We start from the raw sequence: 26,845 nt of genomic DNA on the forward strand, positions 1-26,845 counted from the left end.
CAGGTCGTGCATCTGGCAACAGAACACTCTGATTTGTGATGTCAGCGTGTACATGGGGATCGTTCCAGCCAGTCCCCTCCCTGAGCACCGCTACCTTGCTCTAGCTCAGCCTGGCACTGCCTTTCCTTGGGGGTCAGCAGGCCCGCGGGCAGAGACACTGAGTGAACTCTCCTCATGGCATTAGCTTCTCATCTAAAAATGTGAGAGTTACTCCTATTAAAAAAAAAGAAAAGAAAAGATAAAGCGATGAAAGAAAGAGAAGTAAGCCATTTATTATCGACTGGAACTGATCAAAAGAAAAATCACACAATTTGTAAAGTATCTTGGTCATTGCAACTTCTATTCCTTCCAATGCATTTTGCTGTTGAAAGAAAGAAGGGGAGGATTAGACCCTGTGGCATGCAGTTCACACTCTTACAATGGAGGCACAGGGCCCAGGATTCCTGGGCGCTATCGAAAAGGAATCCGAGAGGGCACCAGAGACTAGAGCAACTATGCAAAGCAGCCAGTTCCCTGAACAAGGAAAAGGGTGAGAGACACCTGCAGGGAGAAGAGGAGGTAATGGAGTCCAGGGAATGGAGACGAAGGCCCAGAAATGAAGGTCAAGTCTCAAAAAGCGAAGGGTCAGAGGTTCCCCGAGGAAAGGCTGCAGCCAGGTCGCGGGCTCAGTCTGGTCTAAGGAGGTGCTGATGGTGGGAGGTTGTGAGGGAGGGAATCGATCAAGCCACTTAAGAGGAGCCTGGCTGTAGCTGTGGTCTTTTGAGGGCTGGGGTTGGAGGTAGGACTATTCATTCATTCACTCATTCATCCGTCTTATTCGTCCATTCAATAAACATGTGTGCATTGAGTATCCACTGGGGATTATGAAGATTAATAAGGCATAGCCCCAATCTCCAGAAGAAGAAGACAGAAATCACAGGCAAGTAGAGAAGACAGAGGCGGTCAGAGGACAGAATGGTAAATGCAATTCCAGCTTCCCACGTTCAGGAGACCTCGAGGAAAAAGGTTTCTGCAGAAGACGTGTGAGCTAGACTCCAAGCACAAGCTGGGAGGCAGGGTCACTGGGCCTGGGAGCAAAGGTCAGACCCAGACTGGGGACCATGGAACAGTCAGCCGTGTGAGTCTTCCATGTGAAGCAAAGACCAAGAGAAACCAGGGACACAGACAGGGACCCTACCATTGCGGGGAGTGCCCAATTTCTCGTGTCCCAAATCACTAGTGAGTTTAGATTCCACCTCCCAGGTGATCAGGACTTTGATCTGTAAGGACTGATGTGAAGATAACTCTGGTGACAGTACAGAGGTGGCTTTTGAGACCATCAGGAACATGCTGACCACCCCAGGCTAGAGTGATGAGGCCAGAACATGGTGAGGAGGGTCAGAGCCAAGAAACGTTTCAGAGGAAGGACCGGCAGGCAGAGCACAGTGGTAGCTGGATGGCGGTAGGGAGGGGGTCCAAGACAAATCCGTGTCCGGTCTGGGCAACTGGAAGCTGAGTTGGATACAGGAGGAAGAGTAAGTTCCGAAGGGAAGAACTCCATTCTGAGGATGTTGTGGAACATCCCGGGGCTGTTTAGTCAAGCCTGGGGTTCAGGTGAGAGGGACGGTGTGTAAACAGTCCCCAGACAGGTGGGCCTCAAAGCCCTAGGGTGCCTGGGATGACCTGGGAGAGGGAGGACAGCGGGTGGAGGGAGAGCCAAGGCTAGAGCCCTGGTGACCATCACCTCCATTCGAAGAACAGAGACATCTTGGCCAAGAGGAGGGCCAAGGAGGCCGTGTCTCGGAGGCTGTGTCTCAGAGGCCAGAGGATTTCAGGGAAGAAGGGAGTTCTCATCAGCGTCAGATTCTGTCATGAGGTTCATCAGGCAAGGGATGGGCAGGGACCAGGCAGGAACGAAGGGCGGATACAGAGCAGGGCAGAGCCAGTGCCCTGCGAGAGGGGAGGGGGGATCCTGGAGGCAGCAGGTGCAGAGGCCTTTTCCTTAAAGACCAGATGGAAAGGAACAAGAGGGATTACAGAGAAACTAGGGATAAACCAAGGGTAGGGACCATTGTACAGTAGATCTCATCATTCCCAGAGGTTTGTCTACTTGCTAATATTTACTTGTAACCTCCAGATCAATACTCCTGGTGCTTCTGAGTCATTCTAGGATGTTCACAGAGTGACAGAGATCTGCCCACGTTCCCAAGCGAGCTCATTCAAGGCCATCTGCCCCCGTCTCCGCTCCCATGTTGTAAACGAGTGTCCTTTTGCGGTCTACTTAGTGTCATGTTTCTTGCATGTCTGTACTTTTTCTTGCTGATTTTGCTGTTTAAAATGGCCCCCACGTGTAGTCCTGAAGTGCTCTCATGTCCTGAGCATGAGAAGGCTGTGATGTGCCTTGTGGAGAAAATACATCCGTGGGATAAGCTTCCCTCAGGCACGAGTGACAGTGCCATTGGCTGTGAGTTCAGTATTAATGAATCAACCATATGTATTACATAAGACGTCTTTCAACAGACACACACATAAAACAAGCATACTGATTACTGGACAAAATGTGACCAAAGGCTGGTAGGAACCTAACCCTGTATTTCCCGCAGGAGCCATGGTTCAGGATTTGCTGATTCAGCGTCTGCAGCCACTTCATAGAACATCATTACTGTGAGTAACGAGAACGCACTGCACTTGGTGGGGCAATTGGTAGGCATGTGCTGTGAAGGAGCATCAGAGCAGGGTGTGAGACGCCAGATTTCCACCTCCGGGCGCTGGCTGGGCTTGTCTATCTTATGTGTGGGGGGCAGGGAGGGTGTCTGGCTTCCCCAGCGGGTGGGCTGTCATGGAAAATCATGACAAGAGGTTGTGACTAATAGGCTTCATTTCTGAATACTGAAATCACTCAACAGGTTCACCGAAGAGGCCCAGGTTCTAGGGTCACCTCCCTACATAGTCGCCGGCGGGTAGGTATGCTGTTAACATTGCCGGTCAATTCAGGTTTTGGCCTTCCAGGTGTGCTTTACTCCATAGGTGCTTCACCCAACACGTGACAACTGTGTCTTAAACAAATGATCCTTGAGGTTTTGCCCTCTTGTGCTCTTTTCTAAATGTGTACATAGTGACGTGAGGTCAAGTAATTCAGGAAGAAAAAGAGGTGCTTTGGGGACAGACAGACACCACGAGTTAATCCTAACCCAGCACCAGCTCTGAGAGGAGGGCCTCCGAGGCCTTAGCTTCCTCATCTACAGAACGGAGATATAGTGATAAAACTTCACTTAGATGGTTGCAAGATTTACGTAAGGCAACGTAGGTGGAAGGTCCAAACACAGACCCAGGCACCCTTAAGAGCTCTGATCTTCATGGGTGCAGAGCCAGGCACAAAGTGGGGATTCGATGAATATTTTTTGGACAAATGGATCAAATCAGGAGACTGATTCTTTTCACCATGCAGTTACTGACAAAAGACCTCTCTAAGAACTGCTGCTCTGGGCCATAGAGCATAGGAATTCCACACTAATAGTTTCACGCTAATTGATCATTGCAACAGAAAGGAAAGAGTATCACTCACGCTGCTGTGGTTTGGGTGGCGGCAGAGTGGTTTGTGGTCTTCAGGCCACTACGTCATGCAAAAGTCAGAGCTGGGCCAGCTCTAAAGATCAAGAAAGTGTGAAGCTCTCAGACAGATTTCTTGCGACATGAGAGCTGGGACCTGATTTTCCCCTGTTCCTATTTTAGGGTAGCAAATAAGAAAAAGCATCTCAGACCTCTTTGTTTAAACACTCCCTTTCACTACCCACACCTACATATTAAATGATTTTCTAGCAATCTGAAAGAATCCTAGAACAGTGGTTGTGAAATTACAAAAACACTTCCTCAGCTCCTAATTTGTTGCAGAAACTGCGCTAAACTCTGAGGATTCTGTGATTCTCAGCGAGCCGAAGTCTCTGCCTTCAGAAAGATCCCCACAGGAAACACGTCATCCACAGTTTGAAAAGAGTTGTCCCGAACTTGTTCCCACATTGGTTCGTTCCTTCCTTTCAACCTGAGGGAACCCTTATTATAGTCTAGGCACTATTTTTAGCATTAGGAACTAGACAATGGATATTGTTATTAATAACTTAGTATAGACATATTATTAACTGTATTTTTCATGTTATTAAACTAAAATAATAAAGATGACAAGGTAACACATCCTAAAAGAGCTCCTTGTCTAGCAGGGACTAAAGCAAATAAAATACTAATCATAAATCTTTGAAGAGCTGAGCCCGAGAGTTTAGGGACTAGGTCACTCTCCCAGCTCCTAAGTAGCAGAGAAAGCTTGGAAAAGGATTCCAGACACAGTGGACTGGCTCTTCACTGGACCGCCTGTGCTGGCCTTATCTTAGGATTCTAGGAAACTCAGAGCACAGTGTGGAAACCGGCCCCGCTGAGGGTCATGGCAGGGCAGGGATATAACTGGGACATCAAGGTCAATGTCCAGGCCAGGGCGGCAGTGTTTGGCCTTTAGTCTGCGCTGCATTTAAGGAGACATTTTTTAAGTGATCAATTTCTTTACAGAAGTCAGATCATAAATTTATATTGGGATATATGTATGTGTATATATATACGTTTATATATACATATATATATATATCTCCAATATAATCATTAATAAATAACATACAGCCAGTCCATTGAGAATTCTATTTTCTCCTGCTGAGGATGTTCTGTAAAGCAAAAAGAAATCATTTAAGTTTATAAAAAAAGAAAATGCTGAGTCTGTTTCTTTGTAATGAGTACTTTCTTGATTTCAGCCTGAAGCTGGTTTTTATTTTTAGGGTGTGTATAGATTCAAAAGAAAGCCTACCATTTGCATCTTTTATCCAACACAGCCTCACTGGTAAATTTCCCTTCGGTTTTAGGAAAATGTCAGTTGACCTCTTTCAAATTCCGGGGTTAAAAATTTATCATACTATGCTTAGCTGAATTTTTTGATAACAGAAGGTCAAGAACCCAAAGTGAGAGTCTGTCATCCACTCAGAAAATACTTCCAGAATGCTTGCTGGGGGCCCGGCTCTGCGCGGGGCCATGAGAGATGCTGGCGACAGAAATTGTCTCTCTCCTCGCCTCGGATGAGGACTTTAGGGAAGCCATAAGGGGATGTATCTCTGACGTGCGGAGACCCCTTGGGGAAGAAACGCTGAGCTGAGATGTAAGTGAGGAGGAATTAGCCAGGTGGATGCTCCAGGTAGAGGTCTGATCAGGAGGAACTGCAGGTCTTTCAGTTTTGCAGGAGCTTCAGGGCTGGTGGCCTTGGGAGAGATGAGGCTGGAGAAGTGGGCAGGGGCCGGATCACGAAGCCCTTTGCAGGCCACGCTAGGGAGTCTGGACTTTATCCTGAAGGCATACAGTGTTACGTAAACTGTAAAACCCGTGAAAGCCCAAGCTTCATGGTTAACTTGTGTGTGTGTATGTAAAAATGAATGTACACTGAATCCATATCTATAATTACATCCAACGATTCCTTTTAAATGTGCCTTTCGTCATGTTCCTTTAGTACTTGGGAGCCTTTAAAAAGACAGAGCTGCCTTTGCTCCAGTCCCTAGTAGCTGCAGATTTATATATGCATGAGGCAGGGGTGCTCAGTGTGGGTTTGCAAAACCAGGACTCAGCCTCCAGCACTGGGGCAAATAGGCTGTTCTTCCTCCTGGCTCAGGGTCTGCCTCTGCTTTGCTATATAAGTGAAGTGAGCCTTAGGGGGTTAAATGGAGAAGGATCAGAGTGTCCTCTGCATTTCCAGATAAACCTGAGGGCAGCGTGCAAGGTGGACAGCGTGGAATCAGGACCCGAGGCAAGATCTCAGGCAACAGGTCAGTGGTGACGGTGATGAAACGATGGGCTAAAGCCAGAGAAAATGTGTGGACCCCTGTGGATGTCGGGAGAAGATGAAGGGTAAAGAAGGGCCAATGATTGTAATAACCAATAATGGGAAAGAATTTAAAAAAGAATATATGTATGTATATATATATATATATATATATATATATATATAAACTGAATCACTTTGCTGTACACCTGAAGCTAACACAACATTGTAAATTAACTATACTTCAGTAAAAATTTTTAAAAAGAGCCAATGATACTCTATAATTTTGAGCTGGAGAAAATTCCGTGGATGCTGATGCCGTCTATCAAGACAGGGAGCTGAAGAGGAGGCTAGTTGACCTTCAGGAGCCCAGGGATGCTCTCTGCAACTGCATCCAGTGGGCAGGTGATGTTAGAGCCTGGATCTCGGGATAGAGTGAGGTGAGCGATGTGTGTTTGGAAGCAATCAGTGATCAAGTCAGGCAAGTGGAATAGACGGCAGTAATCTATAGAAGAAGGAAAGGACTGGGCAAAGGAGACCAGACAAATGGTCACCAGGATTGAAATGACTGATTAAGAAAAGGAAGGCACGTTAGATGCTAGAGATCTGAAAGATCATTATCCAGTTTGCAAAAAGCAGAAAAGTGAATGGGAGGTGGGGAGGTAGGGGCAGCAGTCACAGACCACAATTTTGTCAAGATGCTTAGCAGAGAAGGAAGTAGGGAGGGAAGGCAGCTGTTGAGATGGGGAGACTCGGTCAGAGAAAGGGGGCTGTTCTGTTTGTGGTTTGTTTTTTGTTCTTAGAGAAATTTGATCACATCAACAATAGCACATATAAAAGCCATGGGAAAAAGACTGAGGGTGCAAGAATGAAGAGACAGTCGAGGATCAGTATTTGGGAGGAGAGAAGAAAAGGTGGGAGGCCAGACAGGAGCTGAAGAGCAGACTACAGACGCTGCAGGTGTGGAGACCGCAGCTTTAAGACATCCCCACCCTCCAACCCCCCGCTGGTAGCTTCCATCTCTAAATACACGTGTTTTTAGCTGTGTCCCCTTACCTCAAGGCTGTCACTCAAAGCCAGTGTTTATTCTTGCTCTGGGCCACAGGTTCAGGCCCCTTCTATTTCCAGGAGGAAAGCCCCTTCTCATGATCCCTGAAGATAGAAAGGGGATATACAGGCTCTGTCATTCACATCAAAATCTAAGACAACATGGACTTAGTGACTATAAATTCATGACAAAGCCTGTGACCAGCACCACCAGAGCCCCTCCTGCCAAGAGGCTACCCAGGAACACCATGACCTCATCTTGCTTATCAAGTTCTCCCTCACTCTCCCCCGCACGGTGTGACAGCTGAACCCCCAGCCGCACGCCTTCGAGGGCAGGGACTGTCACATTTATCTTTCAGTCCGCTGAGGGATCTGCCCAGGGCTTGTCACACACATTTGTTGAATTAAATTGAATTGTCATGTTCAAAGCAGTCTCTGAGATGTCTGCACCTCTGCGTCAATGAAGGTCCCAATGCCCAAAATGTTTTTAGAATTCAGCTCTGGAATTACCTTCCAAGGAATATAAAAAGGATCAGTCGCATTAATTTATATCTATATAATATTTTTTTTGTCCCAAATGACATTTTCTCAGAGTGGTAGCCAGCCTCAGAGATGGCCCGCTGGTATTCACACTCTCGGGTATTCCCCTCCCACATCGAACCAGGGTTGGTCTGCGTGATTAATAAACTATGCAGAAGTGATGCTATATCCCTTTCAAAATTAGCTAATAAGAGACTGTGCCTTCTGTCTTGGGTGCTCTGTTGCTTGTTCATTCTCTCTCTCTCTCTCTCTCTCTCATCATGTTCTCTGGCAGAAGCCAGCTGTCATGTTTTGAGGACATTCAGACAGCCCAGTGGAAAGGCCCATATGGTAGGAAACCAAAGCCCTCATTCCAATAGCCCCTGAAGAATTGAGGCCTGCCAACCACCATGTGAGTAACCTTGGAAGTGGATTCCTCAGTCCCAGCTAAGCCTTCAGATGAGATCACAGCCACAATCAACATCTTCTCTACCTCATTTTAGAGACCCTGAGCCAGAAACACCCAGCTTGGCTACTTCCAGGGTCCTGATTCTCAGAAACTGTGAGATAATAAATGTTTGTTGTTTTAAGCTGCTAAGTTTTGTGGTAATTTGACACATAGCAATAGATGACTAATGCACCCAAGTTGGCTATTAATCTGATTAACTGAATTTATTTCCAAAATTAAATCCAAGAGCACATGTTTTCCATCACTACAGAGATTCAAAAGAATGAGCCCTAGACTTGGAAGATAATTCCTAAAAAAATTGTTCAAAAATGTTCTCAGCAGTGGTCACATTTTTAGAATAACTGTATTTCTCCCCAAGTGGCACATTGGAGGGGGTCTAAACTCAGGCCCTTTTTTAAGCAAGCCTCCGACTGTAAGCTTTAGTACTTCAAATAAATTCGGAAAAAGCCTAAGGATGGTCAGACACTGAGCTCAATGAAACATTAATATCTGTGTTATTCATTTTAATGGAGAACTCTGATCAGAGGGTAAATTTCACAACTCTTCTGTAAAGCAGCATGAAAAAAACAGAGGCTTTAGAGTCTGACAGATCTGTCTCTAAGTCCTGTCTCTGCCCCTCTCTACCTGGATCGAAGTCCTACGTTGGCCGTGTAGCCTTGGACAAGTTACAGAAACTCATTAAACCTCAGTTTGCCCATCTACAAAATGGGAAGGAACATAGTATTGCCTCTCAAGATGGTTGTGAAGCTGAAGGAGAAAACTGTCAAGCAATTAGTAGAGAGTTAGTATTTTGTGTCTACAACAAACAACATGAGTTGTTACTCATTTCTTCTGTGTCAGCAGATAAGACACCTGGTTTACAGTGCTCTCATGAAGGTTAAATGAGAAAAGTGATCGTAAAAGGGAGAAACTAAATAACTGTTAGTTCTGTCTGCTTGCTGAAAAGTACAGTTGAGGCTGGAGGGCAAAGAGAAGTTGAAAAGAGTTTGGATTTTTCAGAAAATGCTCCAGATTGGGACAGGAGGCAGGTGAGTGCTGATTTCCTCAGCTAGATTTGATATTTTGATTCCTGACAAATTTTAAGTGAGTTTTGATGCCTCAAAGTTAGCTTTTCAATGATTTGCAAAGCTGGTTTATGAAGGACTGTTCTTTTTTTTTGCATTTTCCCTTAAAATATTTTGCATTTCAGGGGTTTATCTCTTATGACATGACTTCAGCAGAGTCTGGCTTGATCAGAAAAGGATGCATTCGGTGTCCTACAGAAGAAAACAGGAACACTTAGCAAGTGACCGTTCATAAAATGGCTCACTTTTTGATCTGTCAGGAGTGAGACCTGTAACGCAGTAACAGTCATAAGGCAGGCCCCCTCTGCCCACTTCTGGAATGTTCTAGGACTTTATTACTGATGCTACAAATACGCTTTTCCAGGAAGGAAGCAGTAAGAGATCACCAAAGAGTTTTGCTGCCATCAGCTCCAATAGAAAAAATCCTCCTAGTTACCTATTTTACCAATAGGTAGAAATGTTTCCTAAGCCATAGAACACGAACTCAATCCCACTTCCAATGAGAGACCACTTAAGAAGGGGAAAAAAAGAAAGCCCTCCCTCCCCGAAGCAAGATTCTCAATGGGATGGTCACCTCTGCTCTTATGGCTGGAGGATTACAGAATTCAGCCCCAGCCAGTCAGATGAGGTTTAGTCCAGATCCTTCCACCTACACACTGTTTCATGCCTGGCTCCTAAAACTGGTCGTGCACCCAGGAGGGAACAAGCGTGCTCAAGCTGGGGGACCCTCTTATGGTAAAAACCAACACCTGTCCTGCCTAACTGGCAGAGATGTTGGGACATGAAATGGAATCATATATGGAAAGGCTCTGCATAAATACAGAGTTGCCTAAATGAAGAGGTGTAACATTATTGCCTACTGTTAAGAAAGGAGCAAAAGCAAATGTTTGTTTTCTGTGGTTTCTGTAATTGTTCAAAGCTTATGTACAGATATTTCTAGTTTTAAATGACTCCTTGATAGAGAGCTTCAATATGAAGTTGATTCACACACACACACACACACACACACATATATATATATGTAAATTAAAAAGAACGGATCTCAACTTACCAAGCAGATAACTGTTTCTTGATGTAGAGGATCCCAAGATATCTCCCAAAACCATCTAAGTAAATGTAGGCATTAGTATGTATCAGCACATGAAAGAGAGGAAAAGGAAGGACACTGCAAAATAAGCAAATATTGTCAGGAGGACTCAGATGTATTATGTAATTTATTTTTAATGAAATAAGGCAATACATTACATTAAAAACTTCATATGGTATTGAACATGTAATGTCTAAAAAAGCATGTGGGGAAAAGCAACTTACATGAAGTTTAAATTGTCTAAAAACGTTTCCACTAGACTCAAAATGACCCCCAATTATTGTGGACGAGAAAGACGGAACCTCGTTATATGGACTTGCAAATCAGCTGTGTTTAGGTCAAATTTGTGAGTTTTCTCTCTATGAAGTCCCCATATGTGTTCAATTAAAAAAAAAAAAAAGTGTGCACGAGTAGTCTTCATGAAGCCACTGAAAGCCCATAGTCACGAAGTAAGGTGGCTGCGTGACTCACAACCTTTCTACAAGGTGTCTGGGCCACCTACCTGTTACCCTCTCCATCGTGAACAGTCAGTTAGCCTGCTGGCTTTTGTCAGAGTGATTGGTCTAGCAGGTGGCACAGTTTAGTGGGGGAAAGAATAATCTTTTCAATAAACGGTGCTGAGACAACTGGATATCCACATGCAAAAGACTGAGGCTGGACTCCTTCCTAATCAAAATGGTCCATGCATCTAAATGTAAGAATCACACAAACAACAAAAGAAAAAAATGGATCAATTGGACTTCATTAAACTTTAAAACTTTTGTTCTTCAAAGTGCACCATAAAGAAAGTAAAAAAAAAACCTCACAGATGGGAGAAAATATCTGCAAATTGTGTATCTGATATGGAACTTATATACAAAATATATGAAGAAGTCTTACTACTCAATAAAAAAAGACAAATAACCCAATTTAAAATTTGGCAAAGGAATTTTTTTTCTTTTTTGGCCACTTTGCACAGCTTGCAGGATCTTAGTTCCCCAACCAAGGATCAAACCTGCGTCCTCGGTAGCAGTGAAATCGCGGAGTCCCAACCACTAGACCGCCAGGGAATTCCGACAAAGGATTTGAGTAGACGTTTTCCCAAAGAATATATACAAATAGTCAGTCATTGCTCATTAGGAAAATGCAAATCAAGACAATAACGATGCACCACTTCACACCCACTAGAATGGCTAAAATTAAAAAGACAGACAATGATAAGTGTTCATAAGGATGTGAAGAAACTGGAATCCTCATACATTGGTGGTGGGAATGTAACATGGTACAGCTATTATGGAAAACAGCATGGCAGTTTCTCCAAAAGTTACACACAGAGTTACTTTACGCCCCAGAAATTCCACTCATAGGTAAATACCCAAGATAAATAAAAATATACGCCCACACAAAAACTTGCACATGAATGCTCACAGCATCATTATTTACAATAGTCAAAAAGTAGAAACGGGGACTTCCCTGGTGGCGCAGTTAAGACTCCACGCTCCCAATGCAGGGGGCCTGGGTTCAGTCCCTGCTCAGGGAACTAGATGCCGCACGTCGCAACTAAGAGTTCTCATGTCGCAACTAAGGAGCCTGGCAGCTACAACCAAGACTCAGTGCAACCAAATAAATAAATAAATAAATAAATTTTTTTTAAAAAAGAGATATGTATATAAAAAAAAGAAGAAACAACCCCCATTTTGATAAACTAATGAATGGATAAATTAAATGTGGCTTATCCATACAATGGATTATTATTCGACAATGAAAAGTACTGATACATGCTATAACAGGTATGAACCTCCAAACATGCTAACTAAGATAAACCATTCACAAAAGAACACATATTGTATGTTTCTATTTATATGAAATGGCTGGAAAAGGTAAATCTATAGACAAAGAAAGTAGATTAGCGGTTACTAAGGGCTGGAGAGAACGAGGAACAGGGTGAGGGGTCTTAGGGTTTCTTTTCCGGATGACGAAGTGTTCATGATTTAGATAGTGATGAGAGTTGTACAACCTTATGAACATACTAAAAACCACTGAACTGTACACATTAAAGGGATGAATCGTATGGTCTGTGAATTATTGGGTTGGCTAAAAAGTTCGTTCGGCTTCTTCTGTAACATCATATGGAAAAACCCGAACCAAATTTTTGGCCAACCCAATTTATTTCAATAACAGTGTTATTAAAAAAAAAAAAAATGGGACACATGACCTAAGATAGGACAACGGGAACAATACCAAGAGGTATCTCCAGCTGCAGCTAGAGAGAAGTGCTCTGTTTCCTCCTAAGTTTAGAGGATATGAATCTGGAGTGGCTTGCAGTCTTGCCTCCAGCTACAAGGAGAAAACTCATCTGCAGTAAGGGGAGGAGGGACAGAGAAGGAAAAACATGAATGTGGCCCAGATAGTGTTGACAGTCGCTAGATTGAGTTGTCCAAGAGGACAACTCCTTCCTCTCCTTTCTGGGAACGTGAGCCAGGGAATTATCTCATTTTGGCTTAGGTCGCTTCTAGTTGAATTTCTATCATTTGAAATGGGAGAGAGTAAATAAATGAAAGGCCTGTAACTCTCCTCCCCCGAGTCCAGAATTCCTGTTCACTCTTCCTCAGTTTCTCCTTTTGCACTGTTTTGGGTCTCATGGCTGAAACTCCAGCCAAACCTCATCCCATCCACTTGAAATCAGAAGGATTTGTCCAAAATCAAGTCCATTCATCATCCTACAGATGTTAGCATTTCGTCGTGTCGTTGACTGAAGTACCACATAGAAATCGTTTATCCTCTACATGCTTCTTTTTCAAAATTAAAAAAGTAAAAATAAAAACTGCCCATAATTTAAATATTTATTTGGTTAAGAGAGAATATTAGCAATTTTAGAAATGTATTTGCTCAAATCTTTTTACAAAGCATTTATACTTATTAAAATTATGTAGTGGAAAACCTGAATGTTTTTATATTAGAGACACTTTCTCTCATTGTATGCTTACCAGATATTTTCCATTTGAGCTAAGTCCTATTTCGTAATAATTAGGATGTTTGGTCTTGCTCTCCATGGCTTCCATCTTTCTTCACATTATATTCCTTCCTCTGGAAATTCCTTTACTATCTACATATGTTTTTCAAGTGGCCTTTATGTTCATTACTCTGGGATATTTTTTTTCAGTTTTCTTTCTTTTATTCCCTACTTCCAACAATGATTTATTTGTTCTATGTCTAAATTCATTCCAGTCAATTGTCTTTCATGTTTGTAGTATCATCATTTATTTCACTGAAAATGGTTAACAGCTGTCGTCTAATTTTTTTTCTGTTTCATGTAAGAAATCTATTTTAGAGTTGCCAGGAATTACTTTAAATCTCCATCTGCTTTCTTCTCCTTCTTTCGAATTGCAGAATCCTTTAATTTAAGGAATTTTTTCTTTGCTCATCATCCTTTATGATCTCCTAGTCTTTGAGGCAAAGCAACCTGGGAGTTTATTTTAAAATCTTGTTTGTTTCCGGGACTAACTTAACTTAGTATCAGAGTCTTCTTACAAAACGTGGGACTGGAAGAAAAGTGAGTAGTCTTCAGTCTGCAGTTAGAAAGTTGCAATAGGTTTGTGGGTTGTGCAAACAATCAGAATCAACTTTCCAAATCAACTTTCCATCTCTTTCCAAAGAGATGGAAGAGGGGTTAAATTAGGGGGCCACTTATTAACTTCAAATGTGTTAAAGGTCATAGAAGAACAGGCATCCATTTCTCTCGACATTCACCACTAACTCCTAGCTCTACTTGGCACTCTCTCTCACCTGCCCTGCCAGCCTCCCAGTGCCCCCATCCATTCTTACCTAGTTCCAGTCTGTTCTTCATCTATTCTGTCACTTCCCTACTTATAACCCTTGACTAGCCCCAAGCCAAGGCTCCTTGACATGACCCATGAGGTCCACCTTGACCAGGCTGGTGTCCTCTCTAGCCCCACCCTTATGCCTCTCTTCTCGTATTTTTCTCCCAGTCATGATGGATTTCTGTCCATTTGTACCCATCAGCTTAGCTTCCCTCACACATCAGGGAACTCCGTCAGGCTCTCCCCTGTGCTGGGAATCTCCTCATCCTTCCCCTCCACACCCTGTGCCCTTTGTCCTGAGGTCACCCACCCTTCAGCCCCCCGGGGAAAGCTCGCTCTGACCCCACACGCTATTGCATCCTCTTGCTACGTGCTCCTGAAAGCTTGCCTGGTAGTCAGGGTAACCCCTGCTTAATGGACACTCCCAGACTCATCCACAAACCCCACAAGAGCCAGAGCAGTGCTTCTCTTGCTCTCCACTGTCTCCTAGCTTCCCCCATGCAAACCACAAAATCAATACACACAAAATGCTTGTGACATGATGCTTGGTCCCTGTCACTTCTGGGTTAGCTTGGCCAGGCGTGGGCCACTGTGTCAGCTGTGAAGCATGCCTTACATCCTGGATACTTTACTGGGGTCGAGGCCCTGGGTACCTGAATAGCATCAAGGAGATAGGATCCAGAAATCTCCTGGGGATTGACCCTCAAAAGTTGCCAGTGAGAACGAGATTGATCAATAACCTTATGCTCAACTGAACATTTTTGCAGAATTCTCCTTCCAACAGTGAAAACATCCCTGCAACAGGAGTTTCTCACTCCTTCCTAATTCTAAAATGGACTTCCATACAAAATATGGAAGTCCTGGGTATGTTCATAATAGAGGAACATTACTTTTATGTGTAATTCTTGAAGTTGAAATTGTATACTCTTTTCATGTAATTTTCACTACAGATTTAAATCTTGAAAAAATTAATAAAAATATACGTAGAGAAAGATGTCATTGGACAGATTTGGCTGTATAATGGTAGAAACAATTTTTAAGTAGCAGTCAAAGATATTATCCATTATGAATAAACAAATAACGTAATAGTTATGTTTTTATCCCAAATTAGAGTCTAGAAGCTTCCTCCTCATATCATATTCTTGACAATCTCTTCCTCATTTTTCTTGTATTCATTCAAGTATTGACTGAACATCTACCCTGTATCAAACCTTGTCCTAGATGACAAAACACACATTCCCTGCCCTCATTTGATGTACATTCCAGTAAGGAAAGCAGTCAGTACACAGACAAATAAGTAATATAATTCCAAGTCAGAAATGTATATATACTGATTTCACAGTATTATTGCAGATGAATATCAGTGCAATTGAAGGAAAAAAGATGTGTCCTGCCATTTGCCAAGCATCTATTACGTACCAGATTCTGGACCAGATCTTTCATGTCCATCCACTTCCTTGGTTTTCTCAACTTCCTATCGGGTGGTCTCTATTACTGGCATTTAACAGATGAAGAAGCTTCAGATCATGGAGATTAAATCTCCTGACCTAGGTTGCAGAGCTGGTAAATGAACACTGATGTATCAAAAATGCCCCTCTTGGGCTTCCCTGGTGGCGCAGTGGTTGAGAGTCCGCCTGCCGATGTAGGGGACACGGGTTCGTGCCCCGGTCCGGGAAGATCCCACATGCCGCGGAGCAGCTGGGGCCGTGAGCCATGGCCTCTGAGCCTGCGCGTCCGGAGCCTGTGCTCCGCAACGGGAGAGGCCACAACAGTGAGAGGCCCGCGTACCGCAAAAAAAAAAAAAAAAATGCCCCTCTTCATTCCACTAAACCACAGAGGCAGTGAGATGCACACTTAGATCTAAAACTTTGAAGATTTGCTCATTGTTATTTTAAGCTCACATCCTAAATCTTAGGAAAAGAGAGAGAATTGGAAGAAGTAAGGGATATTGAACATGAGGTTGCAGGTGTAAAAGGGAGATGCCAGCTGAGTCAGCAGAGCTATACCTGAGTGATGCTCCAGCTACTCTGTCACACCGGCCTGCCTGTCACAGACCCACACAGACCCTAAGAGGTAGGTGCTGTCCCAAAGGATGCCAAGCCCCTGCACCTACCTCTTCACTGCTGTTAGACTCGGAGGAGCTGGAGGACCACTGGCAGCGAACCCACACGTCCTGCACCTGCTCAGCAGACACCCACACGGTGCTTCTGCAAGCAACTGCCGGCTGGAAAAGGGGAAGCAGTGAGTTCCATGCCCGGCAGCTGGTAGAAATGGTTACGACCTATCTAAGAAATCAGGCAACACCATAGGGCTTGACGCAATGATGCAGACAGAAAGGAAAAATTCACAGAGACATTTCATTTTTCCAAAATGAAAATTTCTCAAGACCTAAGCAGAAACAAATGATGACTTAAATATCTCTTAGGCTTTTGCTACATTACAAGTCCTGAGGGAAAGCAAACGTTCCCTTCCTGAGCACTGAATGGGCTCCCTCGAATGGCTTTCCTTTTGAACAACAAGAAATGGGAAGATCTCCCAAGGACCCTGCTCTGCTCTCCCTTGGCCTCAGATTTCATTAGAAACAAATGCTAGTGACACTTGGGTTTGGGACCTTTGTGAAACAGAGCCACAGCGAAAAGTCTCACGAAACAACAAAACAATGGGTCCTCTTTTCAGGATTGACACCCCTGTGTAACGACCCAGACATCACAACGATAAAGTAACAAAACCCTGAGACCTCGTACATCTGAACGAGAACGCCTCGGACAGTGAATTTGGGGTGCCTCCCATCCCTGGGGTTAACCAAGCATGGGGCCATGTGCTGGTCACTGGGGAGATGAAACTGACCACGCTGTGGTCCTGACCCCCACGGAGCCCAAGCTGATGGAGGAGACAGATGTTATACAACAGTCAACTATAAAACAGTGCACCTCGCACCAGGAACACAGCTGGCATTTTAAATTCATTTAAAATAGAATTTGAAATGTCTCTGGGATTTTTCTTGGCTATTGGCCTCTTCGTATTCACTTTGCCTGGAACCATCATTATCCCTATTTTTAAATAGGAAAGCTGAGACAGCTGAGAAAGCTGAGGCAGCAGGAGTTAAATAATTTGCCAGGATTACTCAGGACTGCGGACTCCAAGAGCTCGAGTCCTCGACCACTGAGTCACGCCGCCCCTGCCCAGGGGACAGCGTGGACACAGTTAGTGGTGCCTCCCAGGGTGTCCAGACGCCAGGCAGTGGCCAAGCCCTTGGTGTGGCTTTGAATCAGGTCCCGGCGATGTAGGAAGACAGGTGCTCCCTTGCGTTGTTTTCTGGGCCGGTGGCCTTTCCCCCGACTCTTACCACGTAGTAGCCCCTCTGGAAGTCACAGGTGGCGGGGTCTTCCCCAGAGCCCCTCCTGCACGTCGTCTCCCGGATGCGGAGCTCTATGTCCATGGTCAAGCTGTCCTCATCCAGGATGTTGACCTTCATGAAAACAAAGCGTCAGTCTGCCATAGATGTGTTTCTGAAGGTCACACGCTAGGAATGTGTCTCCTTGCCCAAGGAGAGAAAGGGACAGAACACCCCACCACTAAAGCTCTCAATTGTCGTGGCAATCACCCAGATCCACGCCCTCATTCTGAAGACCAGGGGAAGAAGGGCTTTACCGAAGGCTCACAAGACTTTACTGAGACAGTAGGACCAGAACGTGGGTGTCCTGCCTCCACGCTAAGCACTGCTGCTAACGACTTACATTTATGACGAATCCTCGGGATTTACAGATTCCGTACTTGCAGATTTGCCTACTTGCTAAAATGTACATCTGACCCCAATCAGTGCCGGGTGCCCTCACGGCCACTCATGAAGACACGCTGGGTGGCAAAGAACTTGAGTCGCCAGATGCACGCGCTCCCGACCGGGGTCAGATGAGGTGATGAAAGGCTCAGGCTCTTTGCCTCAGCAGCCGGACCGTACACAAGTCAATTTCATGGTCTATTGTGTGTCACGGTTTTCTCATTTTTGTGCTTTTCCTTGGTGATTTTGCTGTTTAAATTGGCCCCCAAGCCTAGTGCTGACAAGCTGTCTAGTTTCCTAAGCGCAGGAAGGCTATGATGTGCCTGACGGAGAAAATACATGTGTTAGCTGAGCTTTGCTCAGGCCTGAGTGACAGCGCTGGTACAGTGAGCTCAATGGTAACGAGTCACCATATATATTAAATAAGTCTTTAAGTGAAAACACACATAAAACAAGGGCACATATTGATCAGTTAACCGAAATATTGTGACCAGAGGCTCTCAGAAACCTCACCCTGAATTTCCCCAGGATAAACGGCTCAGGATTCACTAACCCAGCGTTCGCAGAATCTTTATGGAATGTAACCGCCGCAAATAACAAGAATCAACTTATTTTAAGTGTCAACGTACGTATGAGATTCAGATTTAATATCTAATATGTAAAAATTATCAATGACCAGGGTCATAAATAATGGCAAGGCTGAGTTTTTAGTCCTACTTGTTTTTAGAAAACTCTACTTGTATCAGCACTCTTCATCCTGAGTCAGAAAGAGACACAAAGACGCCCCCATCCCGAGCGTGGAGCTAGCCACTTATTTCCAAAGCAAAAGCAAAGTATTTTAAGTGTCATTTTCCTAAAAGAATGCTCCATACTTTCTTAATAATTCCTGAAATAAGTAAGTAGCAAGTACATCCCTGCTGTACAGTGTTATCCAGCCCCGCTTCCCGGTTGATCAGTTCGGATCTATGAATAAGATTACACAGCTTTCCACTCCTTTCCACCAAGGGTGGGATACTGGGGGTAGCTTCCAAACTTCCTCATGAGTGTGCTGTTCCGATGACACAGACATCTCCTGACTTACTAAATGCCCACTGTGTGTGCTGCACCAGAAGCACAGCAGGGAAGACCCCACGGAGCTTAGATTCCACCTGGGGCAGGGTAGTGGGGCACCACGCAGCAAACACACTAAAGAAAACTGAACAAGGACCTTCCAGATGGCTACAGAGTTAAGAGTAAAAAAGCAACGTGGCAGTGGGGATGGAGAGCAGATAGTTTAGACGAGGCGCCTGAGAAATCCTCCCAAGGAAGGCGTATTTAAGCTGGGACTTAAAAGATGGGAAGGAGCCCATCGTGTGAGGAAAACGTAGAGCCGATGTCCTGGGGCAGAACAAGCCCAGCGGTGGTGGTGAAGCAAAATGAACAAGAGGAAAACCAAACACCCTGAAATTGGAAAGGAGTGCGCCAGATAGTTGATGGTCCCGTAGCCCGTGGGAACGAGTTTTGACTTCATTCTCATTGCAATGAGAAGTTCTCAGAGGCTTCGAAGAGGTAAGATCTGAGTCACCATGGCTGCTACAAAGAGAGCACATGGGGGCAGGGACAAGATGGCAGCAGGGAGGTGGGCTCCACTGCCCGACCCCACCCCAGCCTCCAAAAACTCCTTCCCTTTGAGCTCTTGAGCCCATCCTTTGGCAAATTTGAGTCAACCCACACATTCACCTACTGCCCAGTGGGGAGAGAGGTGGTGACAGCACTGTGACAGTCGGTGTGACCACTTTCAGGCAGGGAGTAACGGGATAGTTTGCTTTGGAAATAAGTGGCCACAGCTCCAAGCTCGGGATGGGGGCGTCTTTGTGTCTCTTTCTGACGCAGGATGAGGAGTGCCGATACAAGCCGAGTTTTCTAAAAACAAGTAGGATTAAAAACTCAATCTTGGGCTTCCCTGGTGGCGCAGTGGTTGAGAATCTGCCTGCCAATGCAGGGGACACAGGTTCGAGCCCTGGTCTGGGAGGATCCCACATGCCGCGGAGCAACTGGGCCCGTGAGCCACAACTACTGAGCCTGCACGTCTGGAGCCTGTGCTCCGCAACAAGAGAGGCCGCAACAGTGAGAGGCCCGCGCACGCGATGAAGAGTGGCCCCCGCTCGCCGCAACTAGAGAAAGCCCACACACAGAAACGAAGACCCAACACAGCAAAAATAAATTAATTAATTAATTTTTTAAAAATTCTGAGATTTTAAAAAAACTCATCCTTGCCATTGTTTATGACCCTGTTTACTGATCATTTTTACATATTAGATATTAAATCTGAATCTCTTAAAAAAATTAAAAACTCTTCAGCTGGAGTGCATCAAGCAGGCTCTCCCTGCCAGCCCCCCACCCCCACCCCCATCATGCTTCCACAATTTCTTAAAGCAACCTGATGAAAGCAAACTGGCAGGACAAAAGCTTAGTTTAAAAGATGAAAATGCAGGGGGTTTGCGTACTGATAATTTTAACTGTGAGATGATTTTGCAAACTTTTTGCATCTCTAAGCACTTTTAAGCACCCTTTCCAGAATATGGAGAAAAGTCAAATCACTCTGCTTTTTCATTTGAATTCACTTTCAGCCAGTGAATTTCTGCTCTGTGTTCTTTGAAAAATGTGGGACAACCCAAATACTCAACCCTGAGGAATCAACTGGAGAAAATCCCAAACCCAGTGTTACGACTGAAATAAATCATGGTCCTTTACAATCGGTGTTACAGTGTGGTCCTGTTTTTTTAAAAAATATATATTTTATACCCACATATGAAGAGAAAAAAATCCAAAAAGACATCCTGCCACATGTTCATAGTGGGTGTCTCAGAGGGCTGGATAACGAATGTTACTCTTGGTTTTCTCTTTCTTGTTGTATCCTGTGACTCTTTATAAAGAGTATATTTTGATTTTTTTATTTCAAAAAGAAATAAAAATATACAAGCCATAAAATACCCGTCACAGTTCCTTTTGGAGAGTACAATGTTTAACGTTATGTGTCAGTTTAGCTGGGCCACAGTGTCCAGAGCTCTGGTCAAACATTGATCTGGATGCTTCTGTGAAGAGGTTTTTGGATGAGGTTAAAGTGGTGGACTTTGAGGAAAGCAGATTACTCTCCTTCATGTGGGTGGGCCTCATCCAATCAGTTGAAGGTCAGACTAAAGCCGAGACTGACCTTTTTCTCAGCAGGAAGCAATTCTGCCAACAGCCGGCCTTCAGACTTGAACCGCAACGTCAGTTTTTCCCTGGGTCTCCAGCCTGCTGGCCCACCCTGCAGATTTGGGCTTTGCCAAGCCTCCACAGTAGTGTGGGCCAATTCTTTAAAATCTGTCTCTCCCTGTCTCTGTCTGTCTCTGACTCTGTCCGTCTCTTCTCTGCTTCTCTGGAGAAGCCTGACTAACACAGTGATCATTTAGGATTTTCAAACTAAGCCCTTATGATTGGACAAAAAGTAAAGCTCAGGTATAGCTGCCTAGCAAAACGTAGAAAGCCAAAAGGCAAAACGTGCAAAGAGGAAAGGTAAAAATGGACAGAAATGGGCGTAGACACATAAAGGATCCCAAAGCTTCTGTGGCTTTGCCCCAAATATCCCAGAATCCATCTACTCCTCACCTTCCCCACACTAAGAGCCTCAGTTGCCATAGGTCACCATCTGCTTCTCACGGTTGCTGTCTGGGCTTCCTCCTGGCATCCCGCTCCACACAACAGCTGCAGAGATCTTAGAAGATCTTCTTGCACTTCATTTAAAACCTCCTCCCAACTACCTCCTGCAGGAGGTCCTCCCACGGCTGGAGGTTCTTGTCACTGAGTGAGTCTTAGCTCAAATACGGCACCTCTGTGGAGACTTCTCTCCCCTCTGACAGCTGCCCCAGCCCAGGCCCAGCCCATCCATCACCCTGTTTTATTTTCTCCACAGGACTCCCCACTCTCTGAGACTACCTTCACTTATAGAATTTGCACCCCATTCTCCCTTCATCCCCTCCCCTCCTCTCCCTCCCCTCTCTCTCTGCAGTGGTATCTGAGCTCCATGGGAGCACGGCCTGGTCCAGCCTCTCTGTTTCTCACCCCCAGCACAGGGCCTGCGTCCACCTTTCCTTTCTCTGCTTGTGTACATTGAGGGAACAGTCTGTGTGTGCCTAGTGTCAATGTTGGAACAAGGAAGTCATCGTGGCTGATTACGTTTCCCCATGCTCTCCCATCCTTTTTAAACCTGGAGCCCAAGAGTTAAGTTACTTACAATCAATTGCAAGAGCATTTGATCCAAGTCCCTGGTAAATCGCAGTGGTTCTTAACCCTGGCTACACATTAGAATGACCAGGAAACATGTAAGAATATGAGCCCCACCCTCAGGGACTGGGATTTAATTAGTCACCATCCTGCCTGGACATCAGGAGTATTTCAATCTCCCAGATGATGCTGATGTGCAGGGGTCGAGAACCACTGGGCTTATGAAGCAAACTCAGGGATAAAGTAGTGGGGCCGGACCCCTCACCCTAAGCCCACTGAACTCTACCCCAAACCTCCTGCACATACGCAAACATGACCAAACCACTTATTTCCTTCGGACATACTCCTAGAAATGAAACTATGAGATCAAATGTTATAAACATTTGCTATTTTTAATGTTTAACGTGTTTATAAACATGCTTAACAAATTGCACGTTTGCAAAGATAATTTTACCAAATTACATTTTCTCTAGCAGTGTTTGAGATTTCCCTTTCACCTTTCCCCTGGTTATTTTCATTCTGATTTTGTCGGCTGTCGGAGAAGTGACACATTTTTCGCAATGTTTCGAGCTCATTTCTATTACTATTTTATGAATGGTTCTGTACCCTCAGGGACAGTGATCTGATCTGTTCCCTCATCTCTTTCCTGAGGACTTTGCTTAGCTCTGAGTGGATCTCTCATGGCTACTGTTATGAAGGGAATTGGCATATTTGGGGCCATCTTCAGGGTGTTTATAGAAGGCATGACTAACGCATACAATAAAGCAAAATGTGAACCACTTCTAAGAAGAAAGACGTATCACCAGGACAGATCAAAGCAGGAGAGTTCTTCCTCCATTGGGAGAAGAAAGGAAGTTTTCATGGAAGGGACATGGTGAATGTAACTCGGCCAATGAATTTGAATAGTGAGAAAAGGCTGGAAAGAAACGAGAATGTGCAGAATTCCAGGTAGCAGAGCAGCGCACAGGAGGCGGAGCGGCATCTCCCTCCTGTGTTCTCACTAAGGATCACACGCCCACATACATAGGTGTGTTTCTTTGCAGGTGCCTGTGTGTCTGGGCTCAGGTGTCTGATACCAAGATGGCCCACATGCTGGAATGTTCTCTGGATGACTACGCCTCATGCTAGCTCGTCTCTACTGGCCAGATTTCCATGGTGTCAGTAACTGGTTCTCTCGGGACCTGCCCTCATGATGTTATTCACTTAATTAACTACTAACTTTCTTCTGTAGCAAGCACTAGCTAAATTACAAGCAAATCTAAACTCATTTGCAAGCTTGGCAAGAGGACACCGATTGCCCCACAGCAAACGTGGATTTCATTAAGTGCAAAAGATGGAAGCCCAAACAGCCAGTGTACGACGGAGGGGTTCTTCATTCTGCCCAGTCCTCCTCCAGAAGGAACTCGCCCTCTGGCCTGGCAGCTGACCACACGTATCTCGCTGTGCTCTCGCACCGCGACAGCCAGGCCAAGTGACCCCAGTCTGGCCACAACAGCCTGGTTCTGGACTAGCTAAAGCATCATCGTCGTGACCTATGACCCAATTAGAAAAGACAGCTGGGACAATTCAATTAATTTCCTGGGAATCTGGAAATAAGAAACTGAGCTAGTTTATGAAGGAGCCGGGTCAAGATGTATTTGGAGACTGGAGCTACGGAGCCATGAGCTGTGTGCCCTTCACAGGAGGAGAGGGGACAAACCAGGTGTGTGCTAAGGTGGTGCCCAGCAGGGATGGGAGAGGTGAGCATGAAGGTGGAGAGGAAGTAATGCCCTTCTGGCCTCTGCGAGGAGGCGGCCGCTGCCTGGACCCCTGGCCATGTCTCCACAGTTCGCAGTTCCCGGGCGGCCCGTCTGCAGCGAGTTCTCACTTGTAGGACCAGGAACTCTGTAGAAGCTCCTCACCCCGCATCTTAACCTAAACTCTTAACCTAACCTAAACACTCCGGCAGGTATTTCTGCTGCCCCCCCACGCCCTTGCACGGGACGACGAGCAGGAGGTGAAATCACCTGGGGCCCAGCCAGGAGGGAGGCGATCTGCAGGCTAGTTTCTCATTTCCTTGGAAGGATAATTCTGTTTCCTTCTTTGCCAATCACGGCCTTAGTCACTGGAAGCCCATGAAAATTCATCTTTTCCCCATTTCCCCAAGCTAACAGGAAACAGACTATTACAAAATTGACAAAGCAAAGTGGATTTCTTTGGCTCAAAAGCCAGAATTTATTTCCTATAAGTATTAGGAGCAGAACTGCTGAACTTGAAAAAGCCTCATTTCTAATAAACAAGCAGTTTTTAATAAAACATCTCAAAAGGAACCATGGGGACTTTGGGTCCAGAAGCAGGATGTGCAGAGGGTAACATCTGGAAATAGGAAATGATGCCAGAGGGAAGAAAAATGCAAGAAGAATCAGTCATCCGAAGTAGCTTTGAGAGCTTTACGACAATAATTATAATTAAATCCTTTCTCCATTAAAAAAAAAAAAGAGTGTGAAAGAGATGAGTAGCTATTATCTTTTTAAACTGGAAAATTTTTAACGTGTAACCCAAAAAAGGACAAAAGAAAAAACCAGAAAGCAGTATAAAGAAGACTAGAGCAGACATACCAAGCACTTACTCTTCTAACTGAGCTTCTGAACGCCCGAAACAGATAGGGGCTCAGCGACTGGGAATTCACTTTTGCCACGGAGGCGCTGACAGCTTCCCTCAAGGAAGACGGGTCATAGTCATACACGGGAAAACCTGGACTCATAAACACATGAGGACACAGTGAGACAGGATGCATGGATGAGGACAGCTCTGCATCATCAAGGGCAGGTGGCCTGACCCTGAACTCCTTACCTGCACAGTAGTGGAACCAGTAGTTCGTTCCAAGGACAAACGTAATCAGCACCTTCATCACCATCTTCTCCGTTCTGGGAAGGATCATTTCAGTTCCGATCCCAGCAGATTGTGTCTATGTGTTTGGGGGTGACCAGTCGTCCTGAAAGCAGCTCTTTATCCAGTGTGACCTGGCTTGCTCACTCTGACTGAAGCAGACTGCGGCTTCAACAGAGACAATTGATCCTGCAGTCAATATTTACTGCTGCCTTTTCCTAGGGAAAGGGTACAGTTTGAGGACGCTTTTGAAGTTTGGACCTCAACATGGGACTTTAGCCCGCGGCAAGAGCCGTCAAGAGGCGGGGACTCCGCGTGCACTGTTTGCTAATTTCATCCACATGGACGGCCTATTTCTCTTTATTTTCCTTTCATTTTTGGAGAGAGGGGATGCCACCTTACTTTCAACAAAACAGTTAATTTTACATTTTTGTCCATTTAATTCCCTCTCATATTCCTAAAGATCCTGCAGTTGACTGTTTATAAAAATTGTGTGGTTACTTCATGATCATACTGGAGATTATGACTGGAAAGGAGAGAATTTAATCCGCAGGGCTTAAATATGCCGAACAAGTTCACGTGCGATAAAGAGCAGCCTCCGTGTCCGCCAGCGCTCTCTGCTTACGGGCGTTTTCACATCTCACTTGGATGATAAGGTATTTGCATACAGATGAGTCTCGTGCACGATAAGATCCCAAGGTAGCTTGTGAATCATTAAAAAGAAGGCACACTTTATAGTAAATACAGGTTGTGTTACATGCAACTCATGGCGCTCTCATTCCTTGAATTCAGTATAAGAAGCTGTAGTGTCCTGGGGCTCAGAAATACCTGGATCAGAATCCTGGCTCCATACCTGTGAGGCGTGTACCCTTGGGCATGGTACTAAATGTCTCTGAACCTCAACTCCTTCACCCATAAAGCGGGCATAAATGGTTAGAGGTAAAAGTGTATTATTAGTCAGGGAGGCACAGAGAGAGAGAGAGATTGATTTTAAAGAACTGGCTCAAGCAATGGTGGAGACTTGGTGAGTCCAAAATCTGAAGCATGTGCTGGCAGGCTGGAGACCCAGGGAAGAGTTACAGTTTGAGCCCAAAGGCCACCTACTGCCACAATTCCTTCCTGCCAAGGAGATCAGTCTGTGTTTATTCCGACCTTCAATTGATTGGGTGAGGCCCACCCACAATACGGAGAGCAATCTGCTTTCCTCAGAGCCCACTGATTTAAGAGTTAATCTCATCTAAAAATTATCACAGAAACATCCACAATAATGCTTGACCAAATATGTGGGCACCATGGCCAAGCTGACACGTAAAATTAAGCATCACATAAAAATTAAATAACAAACCCTTGGAAGAATGCTTAGCAAATTAATGGCTCAATAAACAGTAACTGCTGGCAAGAATTCAATTCAATAAATATTTTTTAGTATCTGCTGTGTAAAAGGCAAGAGGTCCAGAGAACATCAAAATAAACGAATCATCTAGGTCACTCTGCTTAAACAAGGCAAATATAAGTGCCAACAAGGGAAGCATAAATTGCTATGAGAATTCTGGGAGAGGGTGGAGACTTTGGCAGTTTGCTCAGTCCTCCTGACTTTGGTGGTCTTGTGTCTCTTTGGTTAACAGATGCAGAAGTGCCCAACAGGAGAGAAGGAGACTCAGGCCAGGAAGAAAGAGCAGACAGGAAACCACTGGGAGAGAACTGCAGCCGTTTGCCAAGGATGTGGTGTGGGGCAGTGATGTTCACCAGAGGCAGGTCGGGCCTTGTTACCGACGTGGAGGAGGAGGAGGGGGGTGGGTGGGGGACAGGGGAGAAGAGATACGGGGTAGATTTAACAAGAAAGATATGCCTTACAGGAAGTGCAGTGATACAAAATTTTAATTACTGCTACTATGTAAGGCAATTTTTAATCAAAATGTTCCCTCTGCTTTGCCTGCCCTCTGCACAAACGTTTAAAATCATACTTCCGACTTGACATATTGTCTGAATCATCAATATTTACTTCCCTCACCCAAAAGGTGTTCTTCCTACAAGTCTTATTCATCAGCACCTTGGCACAAAGGTGTATTTAAAATCCCCAGAGGGGCTTTCCTGGTGGCGCAGTGGTTGAGAGTCCTCCTGCCGATGCAGGGGACACGGGTTCATGC

General features: G+C 45.0%; 1 protein-coding gene across 1 annotated transcript; it reads right to left on the minus strand.

Moving 5' to 3' along the window:
• Window positions 1–237: 237 nt before the first annotated feature.
• Window positions 238–24,937, minus strand: SPP2 (secreted phosphoprotein 2). Its single transcript, XM_067739814.1, has 7 exons — window positions 24,663–24,937; window positions 24,439–24,563; window positions 17,154–17,276; window positions 15,921–16,031; window positions 9,972–10,026; window positions 6,878–6,973; window positions 238–361 (listed from the first exon to the last, which is right to left on the minus strand). The coding sequence occupies exons 1-6, from the start codon at window positions 24,748–24,750 to the stop codon at window positions 6,888–6,890; spliced, it is 588 nt and encodes a 195-aa protein (XP_067595915.1). The 5' UTR covers window positions 24,751–24,937; the 3' UTR covers window positions 238–361; window positions 6,878–6,887.
• Between the last annotated feature and the right edge of the window lie 1,908 nt (window positions 24,938–26,845).

Source organism: Pseudorca crassidens, chromosome 6 (assembly GCF_039906515.1).
Source record: "Pseudorca crassidens isolate mPseCra1 chromosome 6, mPseCra1.hap1, whole genome shotgun sequence".
NCBI lineage: Eukaryota > Metazoa > Chordata > Mammalia > Artiodactyla > Delphinidae > Pseudorca > Pseudorca crassidens.